General features: G+C 45.6%; 1 protein-coding gene and 1 pseudogene across 6 annotated transcripts in view; one reads left to right on the top strand and one right to left on the bottom strand.

Annotated features, from left to right (window-relative positions):
* SMARCA2 (SWI/SNF related BAF chromatin remodeling complex subunit ATPase 2) overlaps positions 1 to 16895 on the bottom strand; it is a 172684-nt gene extending 155789 nt beyond the window's left edge. The window contains exons 1-2 of one of the 6 annotated variants that reach the window (XM_060300876.1): positions 16759 to 16895; positions 2837 to 3097 (exon numbers count right to left, since the gene is read on the bottom strand). In XM_060300876.1, the coding sequence (XP_060156859.1) occupies positions 2837 to 3061 (225 nt within the window). In that variant the 5' untranslated portion in view covers positions 3062 to 3097; positions 16759 to 16895. Of the gene's footprint in view, positions 1 to 2836; positions 3098 to 14410; positions 14669 to 15011; positions 15162 to 16039; positions 16108 to 16758 lie in introns of those variants that run through there. The other 5 variants (XM_060300878.2, XM_060300877.2, XM_030877073.3 and 2 more) reach the window with 5 other exon arrangements.
* A 175-nt stretch (positions 16896 to 17070) lies between these two features.
* Positions 17071 to 21657, top strand: part of LOC115863917 (importin subunit alpha-1 pseudogene) — a 113220-nt pseudogene continuing 108633 nt past the window's right edge.

Here is a 21657-nt window from a genome sequence, read left to right as displayed (position 1 = left end):
AACAGCCTGAAAGGAATATTTCCAGGAGTTTATAGAAACCAAATGACTTCAAGCAAGAAAGTATGAGTGTTTGCAGTTTTGGAGAAAGGAAAGTTAATTTCTGCAGAGTCAAAAGCATGCACTTGAAAAGAGGAGAAATTTACCATAAAGAGGATGTTCAGAAGAAAAATGGGAAGAATTTGGTATAAAGAGTGTCTCTGAGTCTGTTAAATAGTAATAATAGAGAGGAAATCAAAGCAACACAGCAGATGTATTTAGGCCACTTGTTTATTTATTTCCAGTAATGTTGAAAAGCAAAAAGCTGAAGCTCAGAGGGAGACGGAGGAGAAAGACAAGGAATAGAGCTGCCTATAAAAAGATTCTCAGAAAGTGAAGGCATCTGGTCAGCAGGTGTGAACTCCAGGCACTTCACCATGTCCTCACCCAGGGAATTATCTGAGGGACTGCGGGCTGCGGAAAAGCAGGATGAGAAAATGCAAAACTTGCAGAATGAGAGCAAAACAAAACGAAAAAGAGCATTGATGGGGGCAGAGAATAGGAGAAAATGTGACAAAGATGCTAGATAACGGAACAGAAGGGATCAGAAGATACACTTATACATAAAAACAACCCGGGGCAAAAACATAACATTAACCCAATACACTCATGCATACGTTTAACTTTTAAATGCTTAAATAGTAATAGAGGTGAGCTAAATATTTTCCTTCAAATCTTTCATTTTGGAGGTGAAACATCCTTAAACCCTTCTGAAATTATTTAACCCGCTTGGACTAAGGTTAACAAGTGACAGATCCGGTCTATAATATACTTCCCAAATTAATATGAACACAAGATGATTTAATGACTTCGATATGTCTATCTGTTCAATATGTCTCCTAAAGAATGTGATATGGAAAACGAGCAACTTTATTTCTCTACATACCTGACAAGCTAAAAATGTGTTTAAAAGAAATCAAAAAAGCAGGGAGAGAACTTGGGGATATTATAGGGCTATCCATGATATGTTGTTAAATGAAAAAGATGTTGTTTCAGAGTAATTAACAGTGATGATACGATGCTATTATGGTAAAAGGGAAAATTTTTTAAATCATACCTGAATATGCATACCTGTGCTTAGATGGTATTTTTACTGAAGATGGAGAAAAGTAAGGTGTAAAAAGCATATATAATAAGCTGTTACCAGGGGTGAACCACTTCTTTTATTTATGTCAATATGGTTTTACTTTTCAAAATAAGCATATATTAATTTTCTGATTTGAAAATCATCAAATAACAAAATTTGCAAAACATGAATCTTCCCTTCTGGGCTGCAATGCCTTACCTTAAAACTGACCTCCAGGGACTTCCCTGGTGGTGCAGTGGTTAAGAATCTGCCTGCCAATGCAGGGGACACAGTTCGAGCCCTGGTCTGGGAAGATCCCACATGCCGCGGAGCAACTAAGCCCGTGTGCTACAACTACTGAGCCTGTGCCTAGAGCCCGCGAGCCACAGCTACTGAGCCCGTGTGCCACAGCTACTGAAGCCTGTGCACCTAGAGCCTGTGCTCCACAACAAGAGAAGCCGCCGCAACGAGAAGCCTGCGCATCGCAACGAAGAGTAGCCCCCGCTTATCGCAACTAGAGAAAGCCCGTGTGCAGCAACGAAGACCCAATGCAGCCCCAAATTAAAAAAAACAAGAACAAAAAAACCCAAACTGACCTCCAGTCCTACACAATTAAAGGGAAGAATTGCTCTTTTCTGCGGTAACCTTTCTGTTTCAAACCAGTATCTCCCACAGCTTGCCTGCTTAACATCAAGGGGCATCTCCACCACCCTGTCCACCTGTGATGTCACCCGGAAAAGATGTAAAACCTCTACACATCTCTTCAGGCCTAACCTTCAGGTAATACACAATGGTCCCATAGATTTTCTATGGCTACCGCTACCTCTCAGAGCAAATTGTCACAGAGGATCATGTTTGCTTTCTCAAAAGGCCATTCTCTCTTCTTTGCATATCCTGCAAAGGCATAATGCCCACGTCATACCGTTATGCTCATCCCAACAGCAACAACCCGAATCTCATAAATGGAAGATTATTATAACCTTCGTCCAGAAACAAACAACTGGCCCTGGGTTCTGCAAAATCAGAGCTCTCTTCCAAAACCAGAATAAAGCCACTTCACAGACGGAGAGCAAAGTGCATTTTTAGCAATTCCCTAAAAACTACTTTATTTCAATCGAACATTTTTTGAAAAAATCCTTTAGGAAAGGACTCATTTTCCTTTTATTCTTTGGGACCTACGGGATCTTTTTAGGGAAGAATAATTTTCAATACGTTCATTCATGGATGATATACGGTACTTAACATACATAGTTGGGAAAAAAAAGCAAGACTTATTCACTAATATACTTATTTGCCAAGCCAAAATACCTGCAACCCACAATTCATAGGATCTCTCAGACTGCATATTGTAGAACTTCCCTGGTGGTCCAGTGGTTAAGACACCATGCTTCCAATAATGCAGAGGGCATGGGTTTGATCCCTGGTCAGGGAAGTTCCACATGCCACGTGGCGTGGCCCAAAAATAAAAATAAAAAAAGAGAGAGAGGGAGAGAGAGCTGCATATTGTAGCTAACACTTTTTAAAAAGCCAAGATCAGATCTCCCTGACTGGTGCAACATCTGTAACAATAAAAGAGCCTTAGAATGTATGTTTTCAATAATGTACAAGATAAGAGAAAGACCTAGCTTGATTCTCTTGTAAACAATAGTAGAAAAAAGAGAGGGGGGTTATCAGTGATTATTAGCCATCCATGACTCAGAAGATGGATGGATGGATGGGAGAATGAACTCTTACCTTATGCATTTGATGCATGCCTTCCTGCGGGAAGTCAGCAGACCCCATCGACGGCATAGGGTGTGAGACACTTGGAGGCCCAGGACTTGGCCCCATCATACTGTGGACGGAACCTGGGGATGGTCCAGGTCCTGGACTGGGCCCAAGAATTGGTCCAGGAGAGGGTCCCGGCCCTGGCGAAGGCCCTGGGTGGGGCATCGCACCAGGGTCTGTGGGCGTGGACATCTACTTCTCCTGACTCTGCCAGTCAGTACAGTGATACTGAGTTGGAAAGAAGAGAAAGGAATGTTTTAAACATGATGTTACGATCAGAATAAAACAGTTGTTAGTATTAGATGGTGCCATTTCCGTAACAAACATCAAACAGAACTGCCCTATCTAGCCCAGATGTTTGAGAGAGTGTGATATATATCCATCTGCCCTAGTCTTTATGAAGACCTCTTATTTAAAATGATTCCCCGGAAAGATATAAATCATCTAAGATCCAAAAAAAGGCTCACTGGAGAAACTCAAATGTAAGACATAAGGAGAATTCTAAACAAGCTTAAAATTTATTACTGAAGCCAACAGATGCTCTTCATTACTTGGGCACCTTACAAGGCATTAACCCCCCAAAGCCATTAAAATATACACCTCCTCAAGAAATACCCAACCAAGACCCACTTGCATAAGTCAATAAGCATTCAAACTTCACAGAATTCTAGAGAGTTAAAAGGGGGAGCAAGTACAATTTCATAAACTGAGGATGAAAGGGAATTGCCAATCACGGGAAAAGAAGAGGTTAATGGCAGTCAGACAAATACGGGTTCACACAGCCGCATAGGCAATGACGCACTGAGACTAAAATGTGATGGTACGCGTAAAGCCATAGCTCTGTGCCTGGCACAACAAGCAGCCTCTCTTACTGAGCCTTACTCCCCGGGCCCTGCCACCTCCACTCCAGCAGAAACGAACAGAAGGGCAGGTTAAGATGTGGTCCTACCACCAGGTAATTAATTAAAGACCACGTGGACAGTGGAGGGCAGGGATTCATCCCGGGCCTCTCTGGGGTCCAAGACTCACACGAGACATCAACCATGACTCCTGGATCGGGGCCCACCAGAGACGTGGTATGAAAATTCCGGTTCTCCAGCAAAGCGGTATTCCATCACCCATGTGCCAAGACTTCTTGGCATCCCCACCGGGGAACTGCCTCATGGGGTGGGTACGACTGGATCTTGGATATCAGCCAAAATGAGTAAATAAGCTGTTTTCTGAATTTTGATGGAGATGAATGATCCCAGGGTAGTCATGGTGATATATTATGTCATCTGGGGGCACACACCTGTACACACAAAACCTCTTCTGATGCCGAACTCACAGAATCCTAAGTGGACTTGCTTACCCCCTGATTAGTGGCAGGGAAGAAATTAGACCATAGGGGCCGGGTCACCCACAGCAGGGCTCTTTCCATAGTGAAATGAGAGGTTAGAGGGAAAATTAAATGAAAAAAACAAAAAACCCACGTTACTTCCATTCTTAGCTAACTACCGTTACCTCTCGAGGAATCTCTAGAATGTGAGGGCCGTGAGGGTGAGGTCTGGCCCTTCTTTGCTCCTGTATCCCCAGCGCCTCCAACCAGCATGGAGTAAGTGCTCAGAAAAGATCTGAATGAAGTGTAGACAAAGTTGCAAGGGCAAACTATTAATAGAGTCAATTATTAAAAAATAAAAAAATTAAGAGAGCAATCAGGGTTTGAGGTATGTTCAAACAAAGAAATCTGAAAAGTGGAGGCAAGAATTTGGCCAATCTGATAAATGAATTAGGGCTAGAACAGGAAGGGATGAAAGGCTGCTTTGGAATGATTATAAGCAAGGGATCACTCAAACTGTTTTGCTGATACAAGATGGGACTAAGAGAACACAGTTCAAGTGATTTCTAAAACAACAGGGAAGCTTGGACAGTAAATTATAGCCTGAATTCACTAGAGAGCCAAATGTTATTATTTATTCTTTGTGATTAACAAAGCAGGCGGAAGTAACCTTTTTTTTTTTTTGGATTCCACCCCCTCACATATACACACACCCACCCATGTTCAGTCAGCATTTTAAATTTAGGACGCTGACGTCAATTCAGGGGTACTACAAGTTAAAATGTTCTTTCATGTATATCAGCAAACTAATAAACCCCTTTATTTTTTAGTGAATAAAAGGAAATTGCTTACTTCCTGTTATGATTTACCTTGAAATTGGCTTCAATGGCTATGATGGCAAGATACCACAAGTTTGAACAATGAAGATACAAGTGCTCAGTCAGCCTGGCAGTCCTACTTTTCATGTTTTACATTTTAATATCTACTATCCCAAAATACCAACGACTTTCTGTGCATATAATGACTTTCATCTGGGAGTCTCGTAGAATGTTGTAATTAATTGTATGCAGTCCCACAGAAACGCTCATCATTTTTTGTTATAGGAAACTACTAAAAACTTCTTAGGGGGGAAACATATGAGACAGGAAATGGAAGAATACGGACATAAAGAAGAATGTTAATATAGGAACGTGTTATATAGGAAACTTTTTCGTAAGAAGAGAACCTTTAGGAGCATGCACTTAATGAATGTGTCCGTGAAACAGCATAGATGAATAAACAAGAAGCCAGCTCAGAGAAACAGCACAGTTTAACAAGGGAGCAAACCTGCCCCATCCCGCACAGCTAAGGGACCTGGACTACCGCACAACTTGAATGTGACCCTCTGGCTTCTGACTGGGAGCCCAGAGACCTTGGGTTCTGCCCACCTCAGGGCTGTCGCCAACCCTGGGGTTCCCGGGCAAAGTGTGTTTTTTTTTTTTCTGGGGTTTCTCAGCTTCCTCTGGGCTTGGAATCGAAGCATCTCAAGGCTCCCTGCATCTGCCTATCCAGGGCTTGCAGCATCTCCCGATTCCTCTAACCGTATGTGTGGGCGTGCTCATCAGTGAACCTCCAGGGCAGGACCCGGGCTGTCCCAGGATTCACGCCACGGCACCATCACCCAAGCGTACCACAGAGGAGCACCTCTCAGAGACGAGGCCACAGTCCTGGCCTCCTATTCCTTCCTCTTCATTTCTGGTGGCAACTTCACGATGCAGCTCCAAGACACGATTAAACTTTCCCACAGAGTAAAGCAATTCGGGGGTGGAAATTACAAAGAGGTGCGAGTCTCAGGCAGAGGCGCGGGTCATTACTAAGTCCCTGTGGTTAAGGGTGAAAGTCCAGTATTGGCCAACTCAGCTTCCCCTCACCCACCCTCCCGGTCTCCCTAGGAATCCAAACCCCTTTCTTTTTTCTTCCAGGCACCAATTAAGTGATGCAGATGGGGTGGGGACAGTGGGGACAGGCACAGGGCGGATGGGGGAGAGGCGATGGCTCCAGTAACCTTGAGAGGGCAGGAGTGCCAGGTCTCTCCGCAAGATAACACTCAAAATCTATTTTTATTTTGTGTTGGGGGTCGGGGCGGGGAAGTTTTACATTGTCACCAAAAAGAACGGCCTGTTCCATAATTACATGGCCAATATAAGGAAGAAAACGTGTCTGTGTGTAAGGAGGTTAGGCACACAGACCTCCCCGTACCCTGGCACTGCCAGGCCCCTCTCCTCCCCTCAACGCTTCCCTCCACCTCACACCAGCACTCCCTGAGGGCCAGGCCACTGCGTTCTTAGCCAAGAATTTTTCAGCAGTACACCCTGTCTTTTTTCGTCCTGACCCTGCCTTTACAACCGGGGAGTGTGCGCTTTTTAAAAATAAAAGTCGCTGGAGCTTCCCACAACTCCAACCACTGTAGACATCCTCCCTCAGCCCCAATTCCCTTCCTCTCCCCTTTACAGAAAGCCCCAGCACACCCATCTGCATATTAAAAGGAGTTCAACTTCATGGAATTTTAAGGGTCACCAGCCCAACCATGACAACCAGGACAGAACGTCTACCGTCCTGTCTCGCTCCAATCAGCTGAAAGCTCCCCACACTCGCAGTAATACTTCAACACAACCCCATGTGCTTCACAATCATTTCAGGGACTTGACTTGAGGACACATTTGGTCACGTCCCCATTTAAAGGAGGAGGGCAGGAAGGGACCACAGAGCTTGCCCAGAGTCACATCTGTGAGTAGAGTTTTTTATCTCTTCACTCCTGGCCCAATACCGAGTCAAGGCACCATCAGGCAAGCCAGGCCATCCACCAGTGTGGAGAGCTGTCACTCAGGCTGAGCAACGATGCACAGGGGTGCGAGGCGGAGGATGCAGAAGCAAAGATGGAAACGATGGGAGATGTCGCGAGGACTGGGATTCGGCTGTGATCCTATGTTAATGTGCGAAGGGACAGAGAAGTGAAGAAAAGCCCTCGAGAGAATATGAGGCAGAGACAATGTTATGAACCTAAGAGGTCGGTGATGTTTAATCAAAGATCCAGAGGACCTGTTTTAGTCATCTATTCCCAACTGTCCTGGCTCTCCCCTGGGCACAAGGCATGGAGGATGTACAGAAATGACCAGAGGGCTTACCCAGGGCTCTGCAACTCTGACAGGGAAACAGGACTTATCCATAAACAGCAGTGAGAAAAAAAAAAAAAAAAAAAAAGAACATGCAAGTTCCTGCAAGACCAGAAGGGGTATAGCTAGAGTGTCCACTCTAGTCACGGGCAGGAGAGAGGACTTACATCTTGGAGGGCGGAGGCAAGAAAAGGGAATTAAGGGAGGCTTCGTGGAGAAGGTGCCATTTCTGCTAGGCCTTGCAGTAAAAATAGATAATAAATAAATGTTTCCTAGCAACTTGTGTTTTCTAGTCACAGAAAGAGTTTGGGGGGAAGCACAACCTGCACTAGACAACACCTCTTAAATAACTTCACGAAACGTAATAAGGAAGCGTGGGGTGATCTTGAATCTCCAGCAGACCTTTATCTCTTCTGCATTTACAGAAAGACTTTGGGGTACAGGTCGAAGGTGGAATATGAGAAATAAAAGTTAGGCCCGGTTCACATCCCTAAGAATAACTGTTGTTTTCAAGTTTTCTGGCTGTTATGGAGAACGATTAAGGCTCAGGAGATAGTTAAGATAAGAGTTCTTTTTATGTCTGTTTGCTGATTCAGACTGTCTCCCCTGACCCTGAAGGTTTTCTCTGTAGCTTTCTCTGTAAATGAATTGAGAATTCCCCCACAAGAAGTAGCAACATCTCTAGAACTGGAACACAAGTGCTGCTGTTCTTGATGGGGGAGTAGAGAGTAGGTAAGAACAGCAAGGAAGATAAAAGAAATAAATCTACCAGAAGTTTCTTTTTTACAGGCCAAGGTTGTCTGGATAGGTGGTGAAATATACCCAAAGCCCTCGTGCTTCTTGGTCTGAGACGCGCAACTTTACACAGTGCACGAAATGATTTGTGCCACAGATAAAAACCACACTGTGCTTAGAGTGAACACTCTACGTGGCTGGCCTGAAACTCGAGAAAAGCATGGAAAACATCTTTCTCGTTGTCATTCCTGGCGGTTTACCATTCGAAGTCGAGGTTGTTTTAAAAAGTGGTTGGATGAAAAGTGTGCTGTGTTTGCTGGGCTTCTGCGAACTCCGCATCGTTGAGTCAAGGAAAGGAATTAGGATGCAAGCGGCTGCCCTCACTTGGAATGAAAAGCCTTGGGACCGTCCCTGCCCAGAGTCAGACCTGGCAGGGGCTCCAAAGCAGATCAGTGCAGGACAAGAGAGAAAACAAACTTCAGGGGCCAATTACAGCCCCGTGAGCCCCAGGCACTGCCTTAACAGGAACCTGGCTCTTGACATTATCACCCTAGACATACCATGAGCTGCCTTCTCAGAAGAGCCTACCTGTGATGCAATTCCATGACCTCTTTGGTAAGGACAGCCAATGTTTCCACAAAGGAAAAATTCTTTTAAGCAGGGTGTTTACAAGAAAACCCAAAGTACTAGAAGCTCCTCAACAAAAAAGCACTCCGGCAGAGCAACCCTCTAACCCAAAATCCATGTCCACTGGTCGTTACAAAAGTAATCACGGACAACGATCGCTTCTTAAATTCAGCTGAACCCAAACTGCTAGGTAACTGGTCAAAACCAAAACAGACCAACCAACAAAAACTAGTAGCAGAGCGTGACACCCTGAAATGTAATTCGTGTGTATTTACACACACACCCATCCTTCCTAGGTTCTGTTAGGCCCCTTTGCAAGGCAACCTCATTTGGGATGCTGATAAGAATCAATGATGGCCACTTTCATCTCTGTCTGCTAAGATAATTTTATTTATACACGAAACATGTAAGAGTCTGAAATACATACTGTAAGAACTTTTTCTGGCTGAGATGGCACACGTTGACTTCGCAGTAAAACTTGACCATTATATGCTGAATGAACCCCAGCAGACCAGTGAGATGCCCCACTTTCCCCGACTTTCACAGCAGCAACAAAAATTCAAGCATGAACCCTTCAAGTTCACTGCAATTAAAATGAATAATGGCCATTTACAGTGTTAATCTGCCATTAAAAAATAAATCACCACGTAGTTTATTTGACCTCTGAATTTCAAGTTCTCTTTTACAAAACAGGCATAATAGTAGTCAGCTACCTCAATTTTTTTTTTTTTTTTTTTTGCGGTACACGGGCCTCTCACTGTTGTGGCCTCTCCCATTGCGGAGCACAGGCTCCGGACGCGCAGGCTCAGCGGCCATGGCTCACGGGCCCAGCCGCTCCGCGGCATGTGGGATCCCCCCGGACCGGGGCACGAACCCGTGTCCCCTGCATCGGCAGGTGGACTCTCAACCACTGCGCCACCAGGGAAGCCCGCTACCTCAATTTTGATATGAAGCAAATAAAGTATTACATGTGAAAACACCTTGTGAGCTATCGTATAAAAAGGTACGTTATGGCGAGGATCCTTCTGAAGCCTTCAATTCCCACCCTGGACTTGAATTCACCGTCTGCTAGATTAATCTCACATACTTTTTGTTCATGAATTCCCTTGCTCCAAACTTCTGAGAGAAACCTCCAACACACTCTGGATAAAACATTCATGCTTTAGCCTGGAAATCAAGTCTTTCTACCTTCTCCAACTTGTATCTTTTGAAAATTCTTCCCAACTGGAACCTCTTGCCCTGGGCAACCAGGTCAAAATTGGTCCATTGGTCTTCTCACAGTTTCTTTAGGCTCGGGCCCTGTGATCTCAGGACTTTCTCCTGATCTCATATGATCAGCACCCACCACCCCACCCCTGCCCTCCTCTGGCCACAATCGTCCTCCATCTCGAAGACTCCATCTACCCCATGCACTCAAGAGAGCCCATCCTGATCTCTCCCTGTATCAAGTGGTCTGTGCGGTGTACAATTTGCTATTCATACGTGTTCAGGCACGTTCTTTGTAAGACATAAATTCTCGATTGCAGATCATTCATTTTTTACGGATTTATAGACTTTGCTTAATAGCATTTTAGTGCATGTAAGAATCCAGCACAACAGCAAACGGCAAAAGAGCTGCAAATATTTGCAAAGCTATTACATGCCCAGCTTTCCTCACGGACATTCAATTTCCAAGTTCAATGACTTAACTCCCAGTAGTATGGTAAAAACTGGACAATACAACCTCAAGCAGGTAAAGAAATACAGTCATTCTAAACAAGAAAACACAATCCTAACACAAACTGATAGAGAACTTCCCTTGGACTTCTGTTAACCTGTGAGATAACATATCCCAATGCTTTTTGATCAAAGATTTTTTTGCTGTTTTTAAGTAACTTTAATTCCACAATTCTGAATTCAGTTTGAACAAACAAACAAACAAAAAAAGAGAGAGAGAGGGGGGAGTTATATTTAATGGGTTTTAAACTTCAAATTTATTTCAACTTCTATGAATTCCATTCATCAATTTACAAAAGGGTCAGCCCTTTCAAAAGGGTCAATATTTCAATTAGGTCAGTTTCTAAAAAGTTTCTAAAATATTAGTGCTTGCAGAGAGGTAGATGATATATTGGCAGAAGACTGAGGCTTAATATATGCGGAACCTAGAAAAATGGTACAGATGAACCGGTTTGCAGGGCAGAAATTGAGACACAGATGTAGAGAACAAACGTATGGACACCAAGGGGGGAAAGCGGCGGGGGGTAGTGGTGGTGTGATGAATTGAGAGATTGGGATTGACATGTATACACTGATGTGTATAAAATGGATGACTAATAAGAACCTGCTGTATAAAAATATAAATAAAATAAAATTCAAAAAAAAAACCAAAAACGAAGACTGATGCTTATACACGACCTAAAATTACATAGAATACTGTCATCTTTTCAAAAGTATAAAATTATACAGCCATATTCCCCGATGGTAACTGAATGTTCTGAAAGTCTTATATCTAATAAAACATTACAATTCATAGTCGGCTTCAGTTACATAATAATGTATCATGAAGTCCAGAAAGGCACCACTTATGTAAATATTTCAGTCAAAAATCCTGTATTTCATATCTAAAGCATCATTCTAAATGAGTGAATTACTTACTTATTCTCTCATAATTAAAATTAAATAATGTTTATATCCAACATTCAAAAGATTCAACTATTTAGCTCCTGAATTTCATCAGCTGTGTTATATGTTTTGCTAAAGTATAATTATTCAAGTATCTTTGACTGTATCTTTAAAATCTCTAATATAACCAAAACACTTTCCAAAAAAGTGCTATATTAATATGAGGGAAAAAAGTAATAATAAACAGTAATAAAGTTGTAAAGTTTTCCAAACCCAGGTTGCAGGATCCCATTTAACTTGGTGATAAATATCTTAGGCAAATAAATACGCTATGTTTCATAATGACTCTGGCAGAACTAAGTTTTAGAGTCCTATATTCCCTGGAAAATACAGTCACGACTTTCTATGCAGAAAAAATAAACACCCCAGGGCTTCCTAAATACTCTACCAAATAACCTACCACCACCTGTATTTTCTATTCCCAACTACTTATAGAATGATCCATGACTTTATGAACTGGCTAGAGATTAAAGTTCCATAAACAAATACTTCCAAAGACGACAGAAAATTCAGCATCCTCTATGGTTCAAAAACAAACTACAGGACACATGTAAGAAAAAGGAGCAATTGAGATGATCATTCTTTTATAGAAAAAAAGTGACCAAAAAAAAAAAATCAGAAGCAGCTCACCAAAACGGCTTTTCACATCAGGGAAATGTTCTCATCTGTTCACCAGAAATACTGCAGGAGAAAAATGTGGCTCATTTACGAAGAGTTTTCTAAGGCCACTCATGGTCAGCAACAAATTGTCCATGACTTCCCTTAAAATCATCTTGACCAGAAACAGCGTGAATCAAAACTTCTGGTGGCTAAATCAGGTCTGATCAGCCCAGCCTCAATATACTAGTGCTGGGAAACACTCCTTAGCATTATATTTGTGACAGTTCAGTTGTTCTCATGGCACCATGTCAAGATGTCATAAATAGTGATTTATTATTCCTCTGGAGTATCGAAAAGCTGCTGACCTAGGAGAGTTTGACAAAGGCCTTGTTTACAAAGGAAGACTGCTAAAGGGGAAAAAAAGCCAGCATGAAAACACTAGAGGATGGTACCTCTTCTATAATATATGAAAGTCTTCTCTTTTATGGTCTTGTTCCAATACATAATAAGCCCTCAAATTGAAATGTCAAAATATTACCAGAATATAAGGGGTATCCCGATGATCTCCTAGAAGAGCATGGTATGTACTTTCATGCTCGCCTGTAAAATAACTTATCTTAAACTTAGTCAAAGAAAAAAGGTTTCAATAATTATTTCTTCGCCAAAGTGGTACTTTCTGGTTATAGTGTCAGAAATATTTTAAACAGAATCCAAAGATTAACAATATGACAAGTGCAGAGGCACTTTTTTTTTTTTTTGGTCAATTCCAAGCCTCAGGTGTTGGTCAAAGCACTTTTTAAGAAACTTGACGAGAAATGCTCAAAAACCACTTTAAAAAAACGAACAAAAGAAAAGATCTAAGGCTGCTTTGAACACACTCTGGCGGTGAATATTTTCTGTGAAACCCCACAGTGCAGCCAGTCCCCGAGCTGGGATGTAACTGATGTCACTGAGGAGAGAAAAGCTGCATGTAAGGAAGCACCCCCTCACCTCTGCCAATTCTTCAAGGGTTCTGATACCCCAAACTCCTGATTTATTTTACAGTGTTCTTCAACAATATGGCTTCTCTCTTTAATGCCCCCAACAAGGTAGAGGGGAGGCTGTCTACAGGTTTGGTTTTTTATTTCCGGTCATAAATATCTTTTGTACCTAATAGGCATCTCCAAATCCCCTCTTTCCAGCAGCAAACATTCCAAGTTGTCAGGGAGCTTCAAAAAAAAAAAAAAGTCCAGGAGAATAAAAGGGCAATTAGATTCTTAAAAGAGAAAGTGTGTTCTATTTGCATAACAATGCACCAACTTGGATTCAAACCTGCCACACCTCTTAACACTTCACCAGTGAGCTAGAAGTAGGCTAGAAGCCTAGCAAGTCTAGTGTAGGCAAACAAGACTGGGGTAGTGGTCCCCCCAAAAAATGGTGGAAAATATCACTGAAACATTTGAATGTGCATATATAAGTCTACACGCACATGTAACACTGGGCATGGCTTTTATTTCAGTACAGATCTCAGAGGTTTCTGAGTCTTACGTACATGGTCAGACAGGAATTTTCTTCCACTCAGTACTCAAGCAACAATCTTTCTGTTCCTACAAGCATTCTCTTCCAACAGCCAGGTGTAAATTAAAAAGTCCTTTGAAATGGAAGTTTAAATTTGAACTCCGCTATTGGTAACGCATAGACGTTAAAAATAACCACTCAGTGCGGTAGACAAACGTGTATCCTTAATGTCTTCCTTATGCTCTAAAATCACACATAGTTAGGAACACAGCCTACCTAATAACCAGGAGATAAGGATGACACCTCTCCATAAAATACCGACCCGGGTCGCTTTGCTTTTTCAAAAGCACCAACCTCCGTCAGGTTAAGGAGGAGAAAAGAAAGAAAGAAAGAAAAGGGACAACCTTGCAAAACTCTCCCAAAAGTTATATAAACAAAGGAGGGGGGAAGCCCAGTATGGGCTTTGCACCCATGTGCTACTAAAGTTACATAACACCCGCTGCAGACATTAAAGAAGAAATGGATTCGGCACAACAGCCCCACTTCCCTCGACTCCCCAGCCTGTCTCCTGCTCTTAAAAAATCTAAGCGCCTGGCAGGACCAAGTGGACGACTCTGAATATGTATTTTATTGTTGGAGTAAATACTGCGAGAGTTGGAGGCACGTTTAGGCCCGAAGTTTGCATGTGCAACGGCCCCAAGGCGCAGCGACTCCACTCCCCAGACCCGGAGAAGAACTGACAAGGGACAGCAGCCAGCAAGGCCTTCTTCTTCCCCTCGCGGTGCCTCCCGCTGGAAAGTTTTACACGCGATCGATCGGAGGGTCGGGAGCCGGCTTCCCCCGCCTGCCTGACTTTACAGGCGCGGCGAGCCGGGAGACCGGAGGGGGCCGGCAGGGAAAGAGCTGGAAAGCTCTGCACAGGGCGGGCGGCGGCGGCGCAGTAATCCTTACCTGGGGGACACGGAACAAAAAGAGGCGCGGGGCTCGCCGAGCCTGCAGTGGCAGCGCGGCCGGCAGCCCAGAGCGGGTCTTCCCCGCCCGAGCCCTAGGCCGGCGCCAGAGTCCGCGGCCCGGCCCCGGCCGCCGCTGCCGCTTCCTCCCTCGCGCGCGTCATGTCACGGCGATCAAACATGTCTGTGTGCGCTTCGCTGCTGTGACTTCCTGATTCTCTGCCGCTCGCGCGCGCACACTCACACTCAGTCAGCCACACGCACACGCCAACCCCCCACCCCACCCCAGCCCCCGCCACCAAATCTCGCCTTGTCCTCCCCCGGCTCCCGGGCAGGGCGCGGGCAGGACCGGCTGCCCGCGCCGCTGCTCGCGACGCACCGGCCCCGGCGCGCACTCACGCACTCACACTCCCGCGCAGCCACACTCGCGCCGGCCGCGAGGGCGCCGAGACGCGAGCTGCGGGAGCTCGCTGCCCCCTCCCACCCTCCCTCCCTACTTAGCCTCCCAGCCAAACTTTTTTTTTTCTGCCTGATCCACGTCCAACTTCCCTCCGCCCCCCCCCACCTCCACCCCCCAGCAGTCCGGCCAGCCCCTTGCTCACCAGGATCCGCTGCAAACTGCAACCCGGATAAAAATAATAATGCAATCCAGGCGGCGGAGGCGGGGGCGAGCGCGCAGACACTGGCGGGAGGCGATTTCCCCGCGTGTACCGGAAACCGGCCGAGCGCCGGGACCCGGGAGCGGGTGTCCCCCGGAGCCCGCACCGCTGCGCCCCGCCCCGCGCGGTGCAACTGCGCCCAGGCTGCGAGGCCTCGGTGTGCGCCCGCAAACGGAGGGCGACTAGGGGCTGGCGCGCCGGACTGGTTATTTGGGGAAGTGCATCGCGACACCTTTGCAGATGGCATGGCCGTGTTTTGCAAAACAAACGGGGGAAGGGAAGACGGCTAGATGGAGGGGGGAAGCAGAGAAAGGAGTAAACCAGGTTGGGATGGGAATAAAGCAAACTCGAAAGCAAGGAGTGAGAAGGAAGAGGTGCGTGTCATCGTTGGGGGGAGGCTCTCTCCCGGTCACCCCGCCTCCCGCCCTCGCCAGCCTCCCCATTCCTCCCCCCCCACCCCCCGCAGCCCTTCCCCTTCTCCGGCGAACGCCACGGCCGCTGCCCGGGTGCGCGCGGGTCCTGTTTGTGACAGTCAGGCAGAGAGGATTATCCGGATCATGGCCTCCCCGGCCCGCAGCCACGGTGGCTCCCCTAGCACCCGGATGATAGCGGGCGACCCACGCCCGCGGTTTCCGCATCTCGAGCTAGGGGAAGACGCAAAGCAAAAGAAAACAAACCCGGGAAGGGGGAGGGCAGGGTAACTGAGCCCGGCAGGCACCTCCGACCTCCTTCTTCGGGACCTCCTCCCTCCCTCCCAGCAGTGCGGTCCGGGCCGGACACCCCGAACTTCAACACCCGAGCCCGCGCGGCCGCCAGGTACCAGGGGCAGGGACGTCCGCAGTGCCCCGGGCGCAGCAGCCCCCTGCCCACCCGGAGCCCCTTTGCCTAAAGGCCTGCCTACCGGTCAGCGCCCCCATCCCCGCCCGAGGGAACGCGCGAAGTGGAGGTGACACCTCCGACGCCGCACGCACCGGCCCCGTGGCGTCGGCTGCCGCCGCTTCGGCGCGCCAGCTTCGGCTTCTCCCGCCGCGATCCGCTTGCGTCTCCGCAGCCGGAGCCCTTTAAACAAGTCCCAGGGAAGCGGGTGGCAGGCGCGTTCGTTGGCGCCCCGCCGCCAGCCCGGGCTCCTCGCCCTCCTCTCCCGCTCGCCTTCCAACTCTTCCGGGGAAGACTGCTCTGGAAGAACTGTCGCGTTTCCATCCTCCTTCCCGGTCCTCCTGCCAACCCCCCGCCACCCTAGCTTTTATGGGAATGGGGGGATTGCAACCTTGCCGAGTGTGTGTGTGTTGCAACCTGGAGTTAGCAGCGCATCGCTGACTGCCTACCTAGGGTCAAGGCTGTGGTTTGTTGGGATGTTCCTCCCCTTGCCTCCTTGAAGTAGTCATTATTACTGTTATTATTAGAACAGCAAGGTTCGGCTGAAACTTTCCGGTTTCTCCCACCGCCTCGCGGGAGCTGCTGTTAGAGCATTCCACCTGAGGCCCGCAGGGAGGAGGCGGGCTTTTTTTGTTGTAGCGATTGGCCCGCCTGTTTGTTTTGGTCTCCGTGCATGCACAATAAATAATAATTAGGATAATAATGAATAATCCCCGGCGAAGGCGGCGCGGTGCCGGAGGGGTTTGTGCCGCGGCTGCAGCCCGGAGGCCGGAGGGAGGGGAAAGAGGAGAAAGCAGTTGTAAGTTATATTTACCTTGTTCTCGAGGAGTGTGCTGGCTGAATCTCTTCCCTCTGTGAGTCACCCGGAGTACAGAAACAGAGGGAGAGAGGACTAGATTATGAATATGACTTCATTGATGACAGCCATCCCCTCCTCTTCCTAAACTCTGGCTCCGCCCCGCGTCCCACCCTCACCGCCTCCACCGGCGCCGGAAGGCGCGCCGCAGTTGGCCCCGTGCGCCGCTCTTCCCTGCCCGCCTGGGCGCGGGTTGGCGGGACGCGCCTGTCACTCGCCCCGCTCAGCGACTCCCGAAGCTCGGAGGGGAGGAGGGGGCGGTGTGCAAGAATGTGGATCGAGACAGCTCTACTGTATGCGTGGATCCGTGTGTGTCTGCAAGGCGCCGAGTCTCTGGCCGTGTTTGTGCGTGGAACAGAGAAACTGCGCAGGACGCAGAAAGCCCGGCGACCTGATGGAGTTGGGCGCCCGTTATCCCTTCCCGGCGGTCTTCCAGGGCCGCTGCTGGGCTCCTCTCGGGAGGCTGGGAAGCGGAGGAGGCAAAGCGAAAGGGAGGACAGCCGTAGTAATAGCGCGTAGTAGTTTGGGGTTATGTGAAGAAGGTGCTGGAATTTAACTGCGCCTCCGCCTGCCAGAGCGAGCCTGCAGAGGGAAAGGGAGGGGACGAGGGGAGGGCTCCGAGTGGCACCAAAGCTGTTTGTGGCACAGCGTTGACCATGAGAAAAAACAGGCATCGACGTGCTGCCCGAAACTTTTTCTCCCCTACCCTGCCCCACCCCCCAAGGCTGTAATTATAAATCTCTCTTTCTCCCCCCCGTAAAAAGGAAGGCGGGCACAAAGAACATTCCTGCCAAATCTGTCTCTTTTCTAAAGAACTGCAAGCTTCCAAATGCCAATGAGGGAAAAACAGCCCGGAGGCTGAACGCCTTATAAATAAATAAACCCGCCCTAACCCCTTGTGGATCAGACACAGCACTTTAACCTTACCTCACCTGTCATCTTCGTGTAAAATATATACCCAAAATAGGGGGAAACAACCTCGTGGGGGCGGGGAGGGAGGGTCAGGGGGCAGTTGAAGCATGGAATCTGCTTTTGATTTAAGAAGGGTAATAAATCTCTCTTTCTCTCCTGTCCGAAGTCTCTTCGCCTCCACCCCACATTTAAGACCAGTTAAGGCTGCAAACAGCCAACTGCTGGCACTTGGCGGTTTTGAGACCTCTTGTTCCCATTTTCCTTGAAATACAGTACTTCGGCTGGACGAATAGGTCAGTGTTTGCAGAGACAATTTTATTTTTAGTTTTACGAAGTGTGAAAGAATGTTAGGAGATTTTAAATCGGGGCCTATTATTTTAGCCTCACGTGAATGTAGGTGCTTGACTCTTAAAACTGTTCCTATATGGTAGTGTTATGAAAAGTATGATTTATCCCTTATTTTGTAATGTAATGGCTTAAATTAGTCATGCAAAGTGCACTGTGACTATTTGGTTGAGGAGTTTTCCCCCCTAGAGTAAAATCCTATTTTAACACCATTTTACTGTTGCAAAATTGCCTCTATTTGAGCAACTGGGTCTGAAATACAGTTCTAGGACGCTTAAAAAACTATGCAGTGGATACATTGAAGACAAGAAGCTGTGGAAAGAACACTGCTGGAACGTGCTGCATGTGGTCATTAAGTGGCAAGAATTGTTTATGTTGCTGGTCCATTGCTGGTGGAAGAAGAGTCTGCAAGGGCACCATTTCCAGGTGGCTGGGAGTGTCAAGGATCGTGCACCCTGCAGTTTTCTAAGGCTTTGCTACTTGCTTGTTAACCTGAGCTTCATAATTTTCTGTCTATCCCAAAGTGGACCAGTGTTCAACAACAAAAGATAACACATCTAAAAGAAGCAGAATATAGTATGCCCTGAAGAATCTATTGTAATAACTTGCTTTTCTGCCTGAGGATATGCCAGTATAACTATTAATTAGGTGAGAAATCTTAAACAAAATGAGTAATGCAGTAAAAGTATAACTTCCAACTGCCTAATAAATTACAACTAATAATATAGCCAGATAACCTAGTTGTCTATAAAAGGGCTTTAACTAATGGTGACGCTTAATACATTAGGTAATATAAGGTTTTCATTTGGGTGAGGGGGGTTTAATCTGTTTCCCTGGCATGCCAACCTCACATGCCAATTTTCAGAAACTGATGACTTCATCTTTATTCCCTTGTGAATAAGTGCCCTTTATCCCTTTAAGATTCCACCTTCACCTGCCATGCCAAATTTCAAAGAGAGAACGATCATCTTAGTGAGACACTAGAGGCAGAGACTAGCCATTCCTCCTGGCATTTTGTCAGATGGAAAGTAAAGAAGAAAACACTCCCTTTGTTACATGTGTTTATTCTTCAGTTCATATAAAATTTTGATGCAGTACTTGGAGGGATTGCTATCCATGCATTATATGCACAACTGTGAGTATGGAAAAATAAAATCCTTTACTGGGAGCAGAGATTAAATATAGATATGACATCTCCCTTTCCCTTCACATTGGTCTAAGAAAGCACCACCTTCTCCCTTCAGGTCTTTCCTCTAAAGAATCGTCTTGTTTGTAGCTTGCACCACAGCAAGTAGGAATTTTATAAAATAAAGCCTACGTTCAGGAGAAATGAAAAGGCAGCGCCATTCACTCAGTACAAAAAGAAGATTGTAGAACATATAGTGTGAGTTTCATCTCTGAAGGAAAGCAAAATTTAACAATAGCTATTAAGGAGGAAAATAAATGATAGGATTCTTTTGTTTTGCAGAAAATCACACAAAAGCAAATAGGGTTGGAGGCTAGAAGGACTCCAGGAAGCTGCACAGGATGCTAGGTCCACATGAAGCTTTTCCTTTTGGACTTTGATGAGTCATAGTGTGTTCTCTGAACTTGCTTTTCTCTTTCTAGTTTGGCATTAAGGGAGAGAAGTCATTTTTTCAGGTCTGTATGGCCGTGTTCACTTGTTATGTAAGTCAGCCGTGGTTGACGTCTTGTATAGAGTAAATTTGGGGTTTGAAAATTGACATCTAGCTACAATACCCCCCCCCCCCCAGATTCCATGCACAAAGCCAGGAGACTTCTAGTTTCACTCGGCAAACTGTTCGTGCTGGCTGAAATGTGGCCTAGCTTCAAACAGGAGCAAGTAAGACCATTTAAGGAATGAGGACTTGATCTACGGTAATGGGGAATAAACTTTGACAAAGTGAATCAACCGACATTTAATTGAGTGAAGAGTTTAGAATTAGCAAGTCGATTTAGTACTGAAATAAACACTCCTCTCTCTCCTTTTTTCTAATCATCAGTCAATAAATTTAGTTTCTCCACAACCAGTCCTTCAAAACACCACCCCACTTCGCTTTGGAATCATATCATTCTCTAGGTTAAAAGCCTCTGTCTATTCCCAATCCATTCTACGATAAATTTCAGACCTCTTAGCATATCAGCCAAGGCTGTGCATGGACAGCTCTCTGCCAGCCTTATCGATCGATCTGCCCCAAATGCTTGAGCTCAGGAAACCTGGTTTACCTGCTGGCTCCTAAAGGGCCATGTTGGATACATTACTTCCCTCTCAGTGAAACGCAAGTTCCCAACCCACATCCTCCAAAACTCAGTTTATAGCCCAGGTACCTTCCAGGGGTCCTCCTTGCCCTCTGTGCCCTCCCCAGGCAAAGGAAACCACTAGTCCTCCTCTGCTCCTTTAGCAACCGGTGTGTACCATAATAGCACTTGTTACTTTGATGCAATTATTTGTTTGGTATCCTCCACTAGTTGGTTAGTGCCTGGAGGGTGTAGAGCAAGTTCAGTTCATCTTTGAAACCTCAGCAATTAGCCAGATGCCTAGAACATTGTATGTTGTTTAAAAAAATTTTTTGTTGTTGAATGAAAGAGTGAGAGATATATATTAAAATGATCTAACATCTAGAATTCAGCAGGTAATTAGCTAAGTTCTTAGCTATTGGTAATTATGCTACTGAACAAGATTACTAAGTGTTCAGAATCTTTATGTTATTTTTCTAAGCTGAAAAGGCTTATATGTTTTTGGTGTTTGTTTTGTTTTGTTTTTTGGGGTGAGGGGGTAGGTGGGAGGTAAGGAGAAGCTACAGCTCTTGCTATCATATAAAGAGCACGGAGAGGAGGTTTTGTTTGGTTTTTAAATTAGGCTAGGAATAACATGAGTACATACGTGGCACCTGTGAAATAGAGTAGTAATAATCGTAATAGCAGCTCCCTTTTATTTCTCCTTAAATCATACGCTAGTATCTGCTGGTGTAGGTACTTTTACATATGCCATTTAATCCATTTAAACCTATGAGATATATGGTATTATCCCTATTTTATAGATGAAGAAACTGAGAGGCAGTAAGTAATTTGCCTAAGGCAGGCCTCTCCCAAGTGGAGTGAGCAAGGCAATTCATTGTGATTTGGGAAGAACGTTAGAAATTTTATTTCTTTTTCCTTTAATGATTTCTTTTAATGATCTTTTTCCTTTAATGATTAAAAAAATGTAATGACCAAAAAAGAAAAAAAGAGCTTTGTAAATGTTTATTATACTCATTTACCCTAGCACCTTTACATGGTCCCAAGTAAACTGGTCACACACCAAATACAACAGTGAGAGGCCCGCGTACCGCAAAAACAAAAAGATTCCTTCAAAGAAATTGAAGACTGAGATAAATCCGATAATGCAAGGATCAAATCAGGATCAAATCTGCCACTTTAACCTCTAAGAGTTCTTTGCCAGCCACACTGACAAGTGAAAACGGTGACGGTCTAGGTAGACCTGACAAGAAATAGGTCAAAACATTCACAGTTATACAAGAGTACTTGAAATTTAGATATATGTTAGCCATCAATAATGATGAATTCTGACCTAAGCATGTATTTTGCCTTGAGATATTA

The sequence above is a fragment of the Globicephala melas genome, chromosome 6 (assembly GCF_963455315.2).
Source record: "Globicephala melas chromosome 6, mGloMel1.2, whole genome shotgun sequence".
In the NCBI taxonomy this organism is placed as follows: Eukaryota; Metazoa; Chordata; class Mammalia; order Artiodactyla; family Delphinidae; genus Globicephala; species Globicephala melas.
This window is presented reverse-complemented; position numbering and strand designations above follow the sequence as displayed.